Source organism: Talpa europaea, assembly GCF_964194135.1.
Source record: "Talpa europaea genome assembly, chromosome: 1".
In the NCBI taxonomy this organism is placed as follows: Eukaryota; Metazoa; Chordata; class Mammalia; order Eulipotyphla; family Talpidae; genus Talpa; species Talpa europaea.
The window spans coordinates 31,917,159-31,933,123 of record NC_140073.1 but is presented as its reverse complement, the minus strand read 5'-3'; the positions used below and the strand labels follow the sequence as shown (position 1 = coordinate 31,933,123).

Here is a 15,965-nt window from a genome sequence, read left to right as displayed (position 1 = left end):
ACTTGGTCTCTTTTCAAAAAATGCCCTTGTCCTATCCTGGACCATGGAAGAAAGGAGGCCAGAATGAAAAGTTCAATTAGAACAAAATCAGTTGCCACCCATACTATGACATGCGGATTAACAAGCCCTAATGAGGAATTCTTTTTTTAGGCCAGGAATTGTTAAACATTGTGAAATCAGCACATCTTAGCATGATTTATGGAGTTGAACCGCCTTTGATTTCCTTTGGTAAACCATTACTTCAGCTGTGTTCATTCATTGGCTCGTTTGTTTGGACAGGGTTTCTTTTTGGGCTTTACCGCGTGCTGGAACTTATGCAAAGCTTGATGAGGGACACAAAGATGGATATGTGCCAGGAGACCACAGCTAAGTAGAGGAAAGAGAATATGCCCCAGTACTGTGAGACTTACGAGTGGTCAGCATTTATGAGCCCATTTGATTAAAGCCTGTGTTTTGCTGCTAGACTGTCAGCACAGAAAGTCAGGGAAGAGATCTTTCTGTCTTGCTCAATATTGAATTCCCGGCGCTGAATAGTGCCTGGCACATAGTAGAAGCTCAATACATATCTGCAGAATGGGAAAGAAAACAGAAAGTGCCATGGGGATTGGAGAGCGAGAACTCAGTTTCAGCTGGGGAAATCCAGGATAGGGACTGATAGGGGCCTATCTTACAAATGAGGAAAGTGCCTCAGAGCGAGGGGTGTGATCTGCCCAGGGTCACATACAGATTCATATAAATGAGGTCACGTGGTGGACCCTAATTCATTATGACCAGTGTCCTTATAAGAGTAGGAAATTAGGAACACAGATAAATATACAGAAGCAAATATACCATGCGAGAAGATGGCCAAAAAGCCAAGGAGAGAAACCCCAGGAGAAACCCCACTGCCAACAACTTTATCTTGGACTTCTAAACTTCAAATGGTGAGGATATAAATTTCTGTTGTTTAATTCAGTCAGTCAGTCTCTGTACTTTGTTATGATAGTCCTAACCAAACTACTACACAGAATAAATGATGGTAAAGCTAAGACTAGAAGACAGGTCTGCTGAATATCTATCCTGACTCCTTTATGTGACACCCCCCCCAAGCTGGTCCATGCAGTACTCTTCCCAACAGCCACTCCTGGCAAGGACGACCACAATGAGGATGATAATAGCTAAGCCACATATAGCACCCATTATGTAATGCACTCTTCTAAGTATTTTACATACTTAATGCTTATTACAATCTCTCGACAGCCCCATGGAGTAAGTACTATTATTGTCCCATTTTTACAGATGAGGAAACTGAAGCCAAAGAGATTGAGCAACTCATACAAGAACACATAACAACTCAGTGCTGGGGCTGGGATCCACACCTAGGCAGTTGGCTCCTACCCATCATGCTTTTCTACTGTGGTATGTCCACCAGCCAGAGGTGTTTTCAAAGATAAGAGGTAATGACAGTTTTAGGATTTATTTGCTCCAGAATCTCCTGACGTGTTAGGATAGGGATGCATAGGTATTAAAATAGCAGATTTCTAGCCTCCCTCAAGTTCAGAGTCATCTTTTAATTCAGTCCTACAAAGTAAAAGAACCAAACCACTTAGGCTAAAACACTGTGGGGTAAGAAACCTGGGTTTGAATTCTCTCTCTACCACTTTCCAAGTTGATTATATTTGGTTTATGAAATCACTGTGAAATCCATTTTTCTCCTGAGAGATGGGAAAAGAAATACCCATCTCATGGGCTGGACATAGCATGTGCACAAACACTGTCATGGGTGCAAATACATAGGAAGTTATTAAAAAAAAAAGCAGAACTCCTATTAATTATGCAAAATAACTATAAACAAAGGCTCTCTTTCTCCTGTGAAGCCTTGCCCAAAGTCTCATCCTAGTGTGTCCAAATTAATTGCTCTCTTCTGGCTCTCACAGGAAGTTCCTTGCACTTCTATTTGTCACTCCATTTGTCCTTCCTTGTATGATGACACACCCATCCACATGCCCATCCACTAATTAAAACTGTACTCAGCATTCTCCATGTCTCAGTGCTGTGCTAGGGACTGGGAGTTTAGAGATTTATACAACATGGTTTCCACCCTCAAAAAGATTGAGTTTTTAGGGCAAACCAGGGCTGGTGTGCCCAATAAGCAGGGATCCAATACTACTACTACTACTACTACTAATAATAATAATATAGTAATAATCTTTTTATGATTTTATTGTAATATAATAGTATTTATCATGGGAGAACCCACCACTCGGTTGAATTTCTAGGCATATTTTATGAGTTAGTATTATTTTTACAGAGTAAGGGAGTCTTAAATGCTTTCAGCTCTTTCTAACTTCTGAAGGTCTTAATCTGGTTGAAGTTGGCAACAGACACATGAAGGAATAATTACAGAGAATTGTGTTAAGTGCTAGGCCAGAAAAGGTCCTGTGTTTTGGGAGGCTGAGATAAGAGCTCTTCATTGCCACACTAGTGCCCCCTCAAGCGCAGAAATCAATTTTTAGCTTCATAGGTGTGCTTCCAGTTAAACAGAACTTCGATGCCGGCTCCTTCACTGCCGTCCACGAAAGGGTGTGGGCATTGCGGGGTGAGTGAAGGGCTCTTGCTTAATCCTCCTCTAGCCAGATGTTGAACACATATTTTTCTCTTTTGTATGAGGAAGCAGATGCCCAGATGGTGGAAGTGACTTGCCCAAGAAAGGCAAATGCTTTAATAGTTAACATGCACTGGTTCCTTATTGTCTGCCCAACATCGATGGAGGAGGGCAGATCTTTTACATGCTTTTTCTCATTTAATACTTTTGATAGTTCTGTGGAGTAAGGAGCTTAATTTCCCCCATTTCCCAGATAAGAAATCTTAAAGTAAGAGACTCTCACAAGATCTTTTAACTATTAAGTAATCAAGCCTGGATTTGTTTTTAATACATGGTAGTTGACTTTGGATTAATAGCCTGATCCTGGACCAGCACTGGGGCAGGATGGGACATGAAGGACAGGTGGACACCTACCAGGTCAAGGAGCTGTCTCTGCTGGGAGCTGGAGGAGCTTGGCAGGGGCGGGCCGGGGGCGGGCCGGGGGCGGGGCCCGGGCGGGCCAGGGGCGGGGCCCCGACTCACGTCCACCACTGAGCTTCCCGGCAGAGACAAAGTCCCGCCCCCGACCGACGAGAGGACAGGGATTGGCCCTCCCGAAGCCGATTGACGGCTCGGGGCGCGTGCTGGGGGCCGCGCGGAGGTGGGGGACCCGAGCAGGAAGTGGGAGTCGAGGCCGCAGGAGGTTGTCTGCAGAGCGGGCTCGGCCGCCACTTTGCCGCGTCGCTGCCGCCGCTGGGGCGATGGAGGGCCCGGGGCTGGGCTCGCAGGTGAGTGCGGCCGGGCGCTGACCGTCCTGGGGTTCCGGGGCGCGTCTGCGGCTGTGGGGAGAGGCAGGGTGTGGGTGCGCAGCCAGTCCTTAGAAGGACCTCTGGGTGCGGAGGGGCCTGGGCCGGGGAAGGGGCTGCAGGGAAGCGCCCAGAACCGCGCTGGGTGTTCGCTCCGAGGCGACCGCGACGTAGAGGCGAAGACTGAGTGGTGAGTGCTATGGCCGCCTCTCACCTCTTCCACCTGCGGGCTTGGGCGCCCCCTGGGGCCGGTATCCCTCCCTTCTCTTCCCCCCTTTTCGCCTTCACCACTTCTCAGACCCTTTACCGTCTAGTCCCTGGAGGGCGAGGCTTTGGGGCCCGCAAGGGGAGGGTGGCCATTGCTTGAAGCAGGTGTCAGGTGACACACCTGAGTTGGACCAGACCTCCTTGACCTATGCCTGGAGTCTGCGAGGTTCTATTGATCTTTTCAGCCCAGGCGCCTGGGCACCAGCCTGGGCCACACCCACCCCAGTTTTAGCTCTTGATCCCATCATCCTTGCTAATTCCTTGACAGAACCCAGGCAGGAAAAACGGGGATGGGGTGGGGGGCTGGGGGGGGGCAGGTGTGGGCAGAGGAGAGATGGAAAAGGAGGTATATAATAGTTATCTGCAAAATCCCAAAGAACTCTTACTCTGTGAAGGAAGTTTTACCCAAAGCCAGATGTAGTTCCAGAGAACAGAATGGTCCAGTGGGAGAAGTTACTGGAGAAAAGATATTTTTTTCTTCTTGCTTTTGTTCCTAACTCAATGCCTAGAGCGCTCCCTGGCATATTTTTGTTGTTCACTTAATATTTATTGAATAAATGCAGACTGTCCAGATGTAGCCAGCATTTAGTGAGTGCTTATTATATGCCAGACACATTATTTTATAGCAGAATTGAAGTATCCTTAAGAAGATGATATCTCCACTTCCAGATGAGAAAACTGAAGTTGGCTCCAGTTGGAGAAAATTAGGTGATGAATTTTCTGTCCCTAGTGGGATTCACAGAGTTTGAGATGATTGAATTATTGGCCTCTCAAAAACTCTTCCTAATCCCAAGCATGTTTCTTATGCTCCTCCATTCCCTTTTTTCATTCAACAGTCTGATAAAAGTTTAAGTGAGGAACAAGGCATATGATGGGAAGTTGTCAAAGTGTTCTTACTAGGTGGTCTTGCATTTTGACAGAAAAAAGAAAGATTTGCAAGCTGACTGAATTTTATAAAAGGGCATAGACTCTTTAGATAGAAACTGTATTTCCCCCTCCACCCCCCCACCCCCCAGTATCAAGGAAAAGTTGGTAGGAGTAACTACCATATCTTAATTACTGCCACTCATTTACAAAAGCCTTCAGGTGCTTAAAGGTCACTCCCTTATGTTGAAGGGAAGGTAGCCCTGCCCCAATTCCATGACAAATGGATGGACAGAATGATTCAATCAGAGGTTGAAATTAATGGGACAAAGTAGAGATTATTGTTGTTATTAATAATAATTGCTGTTCACTTTTTCACTAATAATGTGACCATCTTACCCACATATGGTACACTATATTTTGCAAAATACTTACCCAATTTTGATACTCAATGTGACCCTGTGAGGTGAGGAGAAATTGTTATTTTCCTTTTGGAAATTAGAGGTGAGGAGTCATTTGTTAAAAGTCAAATAGCTGCTAAGTGACAAAGCCAAGATTCATTTATTCTGCTATGTGTTAGCCACCGTTCGGTGCTAGGGATAAGTCAGTGAATGAAACATACAAATATATTTCTGCTCTGGTAGAATTTGACTCTCCTGATTCCAACCTCAGAACTGATGGGATTTTTGCCAGAATTTGCCTATACAGTCTGACTTCATTTTTTTATTACTTTTTGCTTGTTCAGTAAACACTAGCCACACTGCCCTCAAGGCTTTTGAACATATTATTAGCTCTATCTGGAATATTCTTTCCTCCTAAAATCTCATGGCTTATTGTGTCTCTTTAAGATCTTGACACATATGACTTCAGTGTTGTAAACCCTCTCCATTCTCACCACCACCAGCAACATTCCCTGACCTCCTTCCTTTCTTTATATTTCTCCTCAGCATTTAATACTATTTAACATACTTCTGTGTCTTGTTTGTTGTCTCTTTTCTCCGCACTGAATGTGAGTGCTATGAGGGGCAGTGAGTTTTAACTATTATGTTCAGTGCTGGGAACGTTAATATGGGTACTTCGGTTAATATTGGGAGAAATTTTGATGTGTCTCTCTGTTTTTCTTTTTTTTTAAGATTTATTTTTTATTTATACAATAGCTGGGGTACAGGCCAGAGGCGAGGGAGGGTGAGAGGATTCACCAGAGACCAGGTGGGGAGCAGAACAGGCAGACAGACCCAAAGCACTGCTGAGGGGAGTAGCGGGCGAGACAGGCGAGGTCTGCCTTGCTGTGTGGGAATCTACCGGGCCAGCCGGGAATCGAACCCGCACTGCAGAGGCTGCAGACAGCATTGCAGCGCTGCGCTCAACCTGCTGCGTGTCTCTCTGTTTTTCTTGATAATCTGGCAGAATAGTGACCCCCATCAGAGTCTGAGTGTGGTTTTCTGCATCCTTCTTTTTGCTTAATAATCTGATTCATAATGTCCCCATGTGAGAAATATGTGATCCTTTATATCTTTTTTAAACATACTTTTTTAAAAGATTTATTTTATTTATGCATACAAGAACCGGGATACATGCCAGATGTGTGGGAGGGTGAGAGGATTCACCAGAGACAGAATGGGGAACAGAACAGGCAGACTGACTGAAATACACTGCTGAGAGGAGCAGTGGGCGAGACAGGAGAGGTATGCTGTGCCATGTGGGTATCTCCCTTGCCGGCCTGGATCAAACCTGCGCTGCAGAGGCTGCACAGCTTCACAGCGCTGCGCTCATCTGACTGCGCCACCAGGGAAGCCCATGATCCTTTATATCTTTAAGATGTTCCAGTTATCTAGTACTGTGTAATAACCTCCCCCCCTCCCATAGTAGCATAAACCAGCTGTTGTCATGCTTCATAACTGAGTGGCAGACATTTGGACAGTTGTGACAGGGATAGATTGTTTCTCTTCCACCATATTTGGAGTCTGCTAGAAGACTGAAAAAGCTGAGTTCCTTGATAATGGGACTTGGTGTCATCTGGTGGTATTTTCAATCACATGTCTGGCTGTTGAGCATCTTCAGAGAAAGAGAGGAAGCTGCCGGTTATTGTAGCTTGTGTGCCTGCCGGCAGGCAGAGCATCTACAGCATTTACAAGTGAAGTAGTCACAGCTCTGATTCGAGCAGAAGGGATGCAGATGTTCTCCTCTTGATGGAAAAGTTTCAAAGAATTTTGGGGCTTTGTTATAAAAATCATCATAAATATATACATATTTTTTTTTTCATAATGTCTTGCTTTTCTCCCCCTCTGTGGAGAAGAGTATTCAGCTTACTACATATCTCTTTCTTGGTATCCTTTTTTTTTGGATCTTGTCTTGTGTCTACAACAGAGTCTGGCATATATTAGGTATTCAGTAAATATCTGTTAAGTTAAAGAATCACAGCAGGAATCACATCTGATTCCTCTTTTATCCCTAATTACTGCATACTCTGATTGCTACGTGGTAGGTATTCTTTGTATTTCCCTGAGTGAGTGATTATTGAAATTCTTAGGAGTTTGTGGGCATCATGAACATCTGCTTAGTCTATTGCTTTATCTTTTTTTTAAAGATTTATTTATGCGTACAAGAACTGGGGTACAGGCCAGAGGTGTGGGAGGTAAGGAGAATTACCAGAGAGAGCAGGGAACAGAACAGGTGGATCTACTGAAATACACTGCTGAGGGGAGCAGTGGGTGAGTCAGGAGAGGTCGGCTGCACCATGTAGGCTGCTCCCTGGCTGGGGATCGAACTCGTACTGCAGTGGCCGCTGATAGCTTGATAGGTTGCATCTTAACCCCTTGCGCCACTAGAGAGACCCTGATCACTAAGCTTTTTTGATCATGTACTCCCAATCAGTAAAGCAATGTTGAGTTTGTACCCATTAGAGTAAAATGCCACCAAGTTGTGAAAAGTAGCATCCAAAATTTTCATTTTTGTAAAATGTCATGTATTGTGAGAATAATGGGATACTGAATGGAGCCTGCACCACTATCTTCCTGGAAGGTGCTCTGGCTAAATCATCTAATAGTGATCACTTTGTTTGCTTGCTTGTTTTTCTTTTTACCATTATTTTTTCTTTTATATATATTTTGTATCTTCTTTTTAAGATTTATTTATTTATTTTATACAAGTCCAGGGGTACAGGCCAGATGTGCAGGAGGGTGAGAGGATTCACCAGAGACAGAGTGGGGAGCAGAACAAGCAGATCTACTGAAATACACTGCTGAGGAGAGCAGTGGGTGAGACAGGAGAGGTCTGCCGCACCATGTGGGACCCTCCCTGGCCAGCAGGGATGGGACCGGCACTGCAGAGGCTGCTGACAGCTTCACAGCCTGGCGCTCAACCGCCTGTGCCACCAGGGGAGGCCCTTTAATATCATTCTTTATTTTTGTACAATGTATGCTTTCTCCTCATAGGTGAAGTCCCTGTGAAATTCCCACCACCATGTTCCATCACCATAGTCCTTTGTGTTCTTCCCGCCCCTGTTTTGATCCTTACCCCTCCTCCTCCCCTGCAGAATGTCTTGATTTATAGTTGCCTATTGATTTTGATTTTTAATTTATTATAATTACTTTTTCCCTCCGATCTCTTATTTGTTTCCTCTACATTCCTCCCATAGTGTGATCACTTTGATTTACACATTGACGGGGATGTTTTTGTGTCATGTGATTGACGGTCTTAAAAATTTTAGCCCCTCTGTTTGATGTACATGGGAGCTGGGGACAGATACTAATCTGTCATGGGGCACTTGGTTATAAGATTTGACAATATATTTCTAAACTATATTCATTCATTACTAGCTCAATATATATTCCTGGCGAGGTTTTGAATTAATACTAGTGAATATAAATCTGTTTTTTATTAGCCTTTTTGGTAACTTTGAGTCTTTTTGGAAGAGAGCTAACTTTTTGTTAGATTAGATTAGATATCTTTGTTTTTACTGCATATAACTAATGAAGGGCTCCTGCTATGAACAGTGTCAGTGCTGCCACTCCTTAGTTATGCCATTCTCTAGCTTATTCTATTACTGCATTTTGTGATTCTTTGTAGGAATTGCTTAAGCCATGTGCTCATTTTGGGAGGGGGAATTTAGTTAAATTTAGATAATATGGTTTGAAAATTATTTAACCTCATGCAGACTGTAATAGGCTAAATGTGCTATTGTCAACTTCTCTGGGTTGTGGAACTTTCACTCTGACCCTAGGTTACCATGCAAATAGAATATGGTGTGACCAGCTTGATAAGAAGCTTTGTTGAGACTTGTTTTATGGTCCAATATATGGTTTATCTAGGTGAGTACAAGTACACTTGAAAAAAAAAAAAAGTTGCACTATTATTGGTTGGAGTTTTATGAGAACATCAAGTAGATTCAATTTGTAGATAGTGCTTTGTACCCTTTTCTGATTCTTACCCTTTCCTCTTCTTAATGTGGTTTCTATTTACTCATTCTGTTACTGAAAGAAGTGTTGAAATATCCTACTATAACTGTTCATCTTTCTGTTGTTCTTTTCACTTTCTTTAGCTTTTGCTTCATGAATTTTAAAGCCCTTTGGGTATATTTACATTTAAGATTATTATGTCTTCTTGATGATTTGACTCTTTAATTTTATGATATGTCCCTCTTCATCTCTGATAGTATTTTTTGTGCTGATATCTGCTTTGTCTTATATTAATATAGCCACTATATTTCTTATGCTTAGTGTTTTTGGAGCATAACCCATAATCCTTTTGTTTTTAACCCATGCGTGTTTATATATTTAAAGCAAGTTCATTGTAGGCATCCTATAATTCTAGAGTTTTTACTTGCTAGTTTGTTTGATTTTTTGAAATCCAATCTAACAATTCTTGTCTTTCATTTGTATTTTTTTCAGGACATTTGCACCTAACATAATTATCAGTATGGTTAGGGGTAAATATGTCATCTTGTATGTTTTATGTTTTCCTTATTTCCTCTTTATTCTTTATTCATAATCTACTTTTCTCCCTTTCAAAAATATTTATTGAATAATTTAAAATTATTTTATCTCTGTTAGTGACTTATATCTTTATTTGGCAGTTGATCTCGGGATAACATTATACACTTTTAACTTACCACTGTGTACCTGCAAATACTATTATAGCATCTCATATTCTCCTGTTTCTCTACTTAATCATTAAAATTTTTATAATGAAAAAAAAAGTCTGTTGTATTTATATAGTCCTGGCACTCTTTATCCTTTATATTGATTTAGATTTCTGTCTGGCATTAATTCCCTTTAGTCAAAGAACTTCCATTATCATTTCTTGTAAATATAGATCTGCTAGTAATTTTTTCGATTCTGTTTGTCTGAAAAAGTATGTCTTACCCCTATTTTTAAAAAATATTTTTGGTGGTATTTCTAGTGTGTAGTTTTCTTCTTTCAGTTCTTTAAAACTGTTGTGCTTTTGTCTTCTGGCTTGCATTCACTAATGAGAAGTCTGAGTTCATTCTTATCTTTGTTTTCTTGAACATAATATGCCTATTTCCTTAGTTTGTTTTAAAGATTCTCTCTTTATTATTACTTTTTTAATTTTTTTTTAATAGAGGCATGTTTTATTTATTTGTTTATTTGTTTGTTTGTTTGTTTGTTTGCTTATACATGCATTGGGTACAGTCAGAAGCGCGGGAGGGTGAGAGAATTCACCAGAGCCAGAGCGGGGAGCAGAGCAGGCAGAAGGACCGAAGTACACTGCTGAGGGGAGCAGCGGGCGGCAGGAGAGGTCTGCGCGCCATGTGGGACCCTCCTCCGGTGGCCGGGGAGCAGCCGGGGATCGAACCGGCACCGCAGAGGCCGCAGGCAGCTTCGCAACCCAGCGCTCAACCACTGCGCCAACGGGGAGGCCCTACTTTTTTAATTTTGATTATGTTATGCGTAGGTAGTAAGATTTTAAAGTTTGTCCTGCTTGGGTTTATTGAGCTTCTAAGTGTTGTGTATTTCTAATTTTTGCCAAAATTGAGAGATTTTGGCTGCTCTTTCTTCACATATTAGAAAATATTTTTTCCTCCTCTCCTGGGACTCCAATTATACATATTCAGTAACTTGACTCACTGAGGATAGCCTTAAGGAATGTTTGCCACAACTCCCCAAAGCAGAGGCCTGGAAGCCTTCCTACTCTGTTAATAGCCATGACCCTCCGCCTACTACAAGTAACAAAGTCTGTTTGTGCCTTTGCAGATGACCTTTGATTTTTGCCAAAATATGTAATTTTCTGATATTAAAAATCTAATTCTAGTGAACAGCATTAAGATGAAGATCTTCCCCTGAGATACCTGTCTAAGACTTAAACAAAATTTTTTAATTGAATAATATAGATATGGCTGGTAGTAATAAATACTTTTCTTTTTTTTTTTTTAAGATTTATTTTTATTTATTTATACAAGCACTGGGCACAGTCAGAAGCGCAGGAGGGTGAGAGAATTCACAGAGCCAGAGCGGGGAGCAGAGCAGGCAGAAGGACCGAAGTACACTGCTGAGGGGAGCAGCGGGCGGCAGGAGAGGTCTGCGCGCCATGTGGGACCCTCCTCCGGTGGCCGGGGAGCAGCCGGGGATCGAACCCGCGCTGCAGAGGCTGCGGGCAGCTTCACAACCCAGCGCTCAACCGCTGCGCCACCGGGGAGGCCAATAAATACTTTTCTATGCAAGTGAATGAGACATTGATTTTCTTACTATGCTCTTTCAAATTACTCTTACTCTTCAGTGCAGGAATCACAGCCATGGCCCCCACCATCCTCCAGGATTTGGTCGACTTGGAGCCTGTGCACATGAAAACAAAGAACTTGCCAAAGCAAGAGAAGCTTTTCCTCTTATAGAGGACTCTAGTAACTGTGACATTGTAAAAGCTACTCAGTAAGTCTTCCCAGTATTTTGTTTGTGTTCTCTTGAATTCTAATGATGTATATGCAGTTCACTGCTCTCCAATCTATACCTTCCTCATTTGTACTCCAGGGAGTGTTTGTCATACCACCATCAGAGCCTTTATACAGTGTACCTGGACTGTTTATTCCCAGACTCCCTGATTACATCATGAGCAGCTGCATCGCAAAAGCATGTCTTTTTACTCCCAGTGCTTTTGCACAGTCCCTATCTTATACCCCAATAAGTGAATAAAGGATTAAATCACACTAATACTAGGCTCTAAAACAGAAATCTGGGTCTTTTAAATTGTATTACAACCTGAATATATTGCTGGAATAGAAAAATAACAGGTCATACATTTATGGACATTTTAAACAACTGTTTATTGAGTACTTTCTATGTTCCTATTGTGTTACATGACCCAGAAGAAAAGTAATAAAGTGGAAATAGGTTTTCTGTCCCCCCCGTCCCCCAAAACATATGGTGGGTTATTATGCTTACACTGAAAACGGAGGTATGCTTTGAAAGTTTTCCTTTAGGATGTGTATATGGATGTGCATTAAATCACTTCCCACATTTTCAACTTTCTGGATCTCAGTGATTATTAACATCCACCCACTTTTGCCATTGAACATACTTTGAAATATTTTGTTTATAGGACTAAATTAGGCATTCATTTTCTTAGTAATCAAATATAAATCTGCCCATCAGAGCTTCTAATCAGCATGAAAGGAACTAATGTTACCTCACTGATGATATAATTTTTATCAAAAGTAAATGATTGGTGATTAATTAACCTGTTTGGCCTTAATGTGGACTAATACATTACTTATGTCAGTTAAAAAGTAATTGGCAATTATTTGAATATTCTAATTACCAATTTATATGTACTCTCAAGGCTCTGGGAACCGCTGCTTTAGGTCAATGTTCTTTGATATTATTTAAATTGCTATATTTATATAAAGATGAGAATGTTCTTAAAGTAAGTCTTTGCCTTAATTAGACTGAAAACTTTTAAGTGTTTCTTTGCTACTAGTAAAACCCTGTATAATAAATGTGAGAAAAGAGGCTGCATTTACAGGGAATCTTAATAAGAACTCCCATTTACAAGTTTCTTAGAATTATTATTTCCTTCAGGTATTTGACCTTTGTCTCAAGTGGTTGTGGGAAGACCTTAAGTAGTATTTGGGTAAGGCAAAAAAAAAAAAAAGGCGAGAGAGAGAGACAGACAGATAGACAGAATATAAATGTATGTGTTTTCTAAACCACCAAAATTCTAGCGTGTACTCGTATATTTCTCAAGTGGAAAGTATTTCTTTTCCAGTAAAATATTTAAATTAACATTTAAAAAATGGAGAATAAAAGTAGATATGTTGTTAACAGTTCACTCATTAATATTTTTACTTAGCATTATAGATATCCCTATTTTTAAAAACGCCATAAAGACAGACAAATACGCACATATTTTGGTGAGACAAATTACTGAACAGCATGAGAAACGGTAACAATTCTGTCATGTGGTTTCATTTTGACTCTTAAAGTCTACTGAAACTTACAAGTTCCCCTAAATAGTAGTAAATTTAAAAGAAAAGCAGTATTTTTCACTCTGATAGTCATTTGAATAACTCTTACTCACCTCACAAGTCCATTCTTCCTTTGCCATTCCAGTGCCTCTCTTATTTTAGAACCTCACTGCCTCACCTGTATTTATTGTGAGAACCTCTAACCTGGTCTGCCAGCCTTTGCCTCACCCTGTTCTAATTAGCTTCCATTGACACTAAAATTATCTTTTGTAAAACTCAAAGTATGAGTGTTTTCCTTTTTAAACCTGCAATGCTTGGCCTCCCCGGTGGCGCAGCGGTTGAGCGCTGGGTTGCGAAGCTGCCCGCAGCCTCTGCAGCGCCGGTTCGATCCCCGGCTGCTCCCCAGCCACCGGAGGAGGGTCCCACATGGCGCGCAGACCTCTCCTGCCGCCCGCTGCTCCCCTCAGCAGTGTACTTCGGTCCTTCTGCCTGCTCTGCTCCCCGCTCTGGCTCTGGTGAATTCTCTCACCCTCCCGCGCTTCTGACTGTACCCAGTGCATGTATAAACAAAACAAACAGACAAACAAATAAATAAAACATGCCTCTATAAAAAAAAAAAATTGCAAAAAAAAAAAAAAAACCTGCAATGCTTTCCCTTTGTCCTATAAAGTCTAAACCTCATAACTTGACATAGAAGGCCTGTGCAGTTCTGCCTACCTTTCTTGGCTTTATCTCTTACATTCCTTCTCTTAAGCTTTATGCTTCTGCCACGCTACATTGCTTACATTTCTCTGAATATATATGCAGTTTCATACCTCTGATTTTTGTGCTTGCCTTCCCCCTGAAATGCCCTCCCTTCAGCCTAAACACATAGGATATATATTCTGTTTCATCTCCCTCAGGAAAGGCTAATCATACCTTCCTCTGCTGTACCTAGGAGATGTCCATGTTTTGTTGAATTTATCCCATCCTAAGTTTACTTTCAGTCCTTCCTTTCCTGTGAGGTCACTGCATGGGCTTGGTTTGATTCAGGGATAAGATTGTAGCCAGGAATTGGCACCATGCATTCCTGGCTCACAGTAGAGGATCGAATGAAAGTTATTGCAGTAGGGCAAATGTGAATGTTCAAGTTTATTTTAAAAAATCAAGTTCCATTCCAAATAGATTAATCTGATCAGTTAGTATACTAGGTTTGTTTTAGTTGTCTAGCTTTGCAACACGCATAGCTTTGTTAATTACTGTATTTGTGTGTTGACTAAAAGCAGATTGGATAAAAATATGGTAGAAGGAAGAAACTTTGATGTTTCAAATGATTGTTATTGATGTCAATTATGCTTCTTTTCTTATTTGAGATACGGAATTTTTGAACGATGTAAAGAGTTGGTGGAAGCGGGATATGATGTCAGGCAACCAGACAAGGAAAATGTGTCACTTCTTCACTGGGCTGCTATTAACAACAGACTGGATCTTGTCAAGTAAGATGGGGTTATGTGTGTGTCAATTGAATATGTACTTAGAATTCTAGACCTCTCCTTCATTTGTCTTTTCCTTCAAGTACATTTATGAATATTGAAATATCTGTAATTCTTTATTGTAAATGAATGCCTGAAGCTCTGTGCCACACATATTGGTTATCATAGCATTGTAAAGGACCTTAGAGACCATCTAGTCCAGGCTTTTGTCATTGACCCAAAAGAGAAAGTTAAAGGCACAGGAGCCCATCAGAAAGTTCAGGTAATGAAATTTCAGGTAAAAAGGAAACATATAATATAAACTTTGTTAGGATAGAAAAGAAAGTTTCATCTAATTTAGAAGAAACGTTGATTTACTTTATGTTGAAATAATGTCAGGAGGAGTGGATGGTCAGGGAATAACTTAATCTTTAACTTTAAAATATGAAATGCATTTTTAGTAGGCATGTATTGAATTGTGGAAAGTATTTCTTCTTCATAAAGCACCACTGCTTACCCAACCTCTGTTTGTTTTATACCTTAGCATGGGAAATATACATATATATGTGAATGTGTATATATTTTGTGTTAAACATTTTAAATCCTTGAGGTTTAAGAAAATAAAAATATATACTAAAGTTTAAAGTATTCAGATAACATATGCACATGCCAGCTCCTCTTCTATGGAAACAGACTGTTATATTTAGGTAATGTGATATATGAAACAGAACTTAAAAGCAATGAGACTGATTTCTATAAACCACAGAAGAAAATAAGTCATTTTACCTTATATGTTCACTTTGACAGTGTATTGCATCTGTTCCCCCAAAATAAAGAGCAAAATACTCCAAATATCTCATTTTCAGAAAGAATTTTTTTTTTTTTTTTTTGTGGGACCCTCGCTGGTGGCCGGGGATCGAACTGGCGCTGCAGAGGCTGCAGGCAGCCTCGCAACCCAGCACTCAACCACTGCGCCACCAGGGGAGGCCCATTTTCAGAAAGAATTTTAAGTTTTATTTTTACTAGTTGCTTTTAGAATTCATTCCCATGTAGTATTGCTAATTTTAAACTTTTAAAAGTGATGTAATATCACCTTTCTTCTTGAAAATTAAGTCAAATATCTGTGTGATTCCAAGCCTCTTGAACAGAAACCATCCCAAAAGTGTTGTGATAATTCAGTATGCAGAGTAGTTATCAAATGTTTGGCATGTTAGTTATAAAGGGATGCTCTTTGCAGCAGGAGTAGTTATGTGTGTGCTAAGCATATTTCACCAGGCATCTGTTTGTTGCTGTGAGTCTTTCATACTTCTATAGATCTGAAGTTGTTAACTGTAATTTCTGTTTTCCAACACATTTACTTCTAAGAAAAATTAGTGTTTTTTCTCAATATGAATTTTAAGTTTTAAATCTTATTTTCATTTATATCTGCTTTGAACAGGTTTTATATTTCAAAAGGTGCTGTGGTAGATCAGTTGGGAGGAGATTTAAATTCAACTCCTCTTCATTGGGCCATCAGGTAAAGCTTTCTTTAAACACTGAAATTTTTGTTCAAAATCAGAAGTGAGTTTAAGTGTTTCTCTGAACATGATAGACAATTT

The 15,965-nt window shown here is 40.7% G+C and overlaps 1 protein-coding gene across 1 annotated transcript in view; it reads left to right on the top strand.

The window, feature by feature from the left end:
* Nucleotides 1-3,324: 3,324 nt before the first annotated feature.
* The window catches only part of ZDHHC13 (zDHHC palmitoyltransferase 13), a gene marked incomplete at both ends in the record, with an annotated part of 40,976 nt that continues 28,335 nt past the window's right edge, over nt 3,325-15,965 (top strand). The window contains 4 exons of the mRNA XM_084242416.1: nt 3,325-3,351; nt 11,236-11,384; nt 14,269-14,391; nt 15,806-15,883. Of these exons, the coding sequence (XP_084098542.1) occupies nt 3,325-3,351; nt 11,236-11,384; nt 14,269-14,391; nt 15,806-15,883 (377 nt within the window). The remainder of the gene's footprint in view (nt 3,352-11,235; nt 11,385-14,268; nt 14,392-15,805; nt 15,884-15,965) is intronic.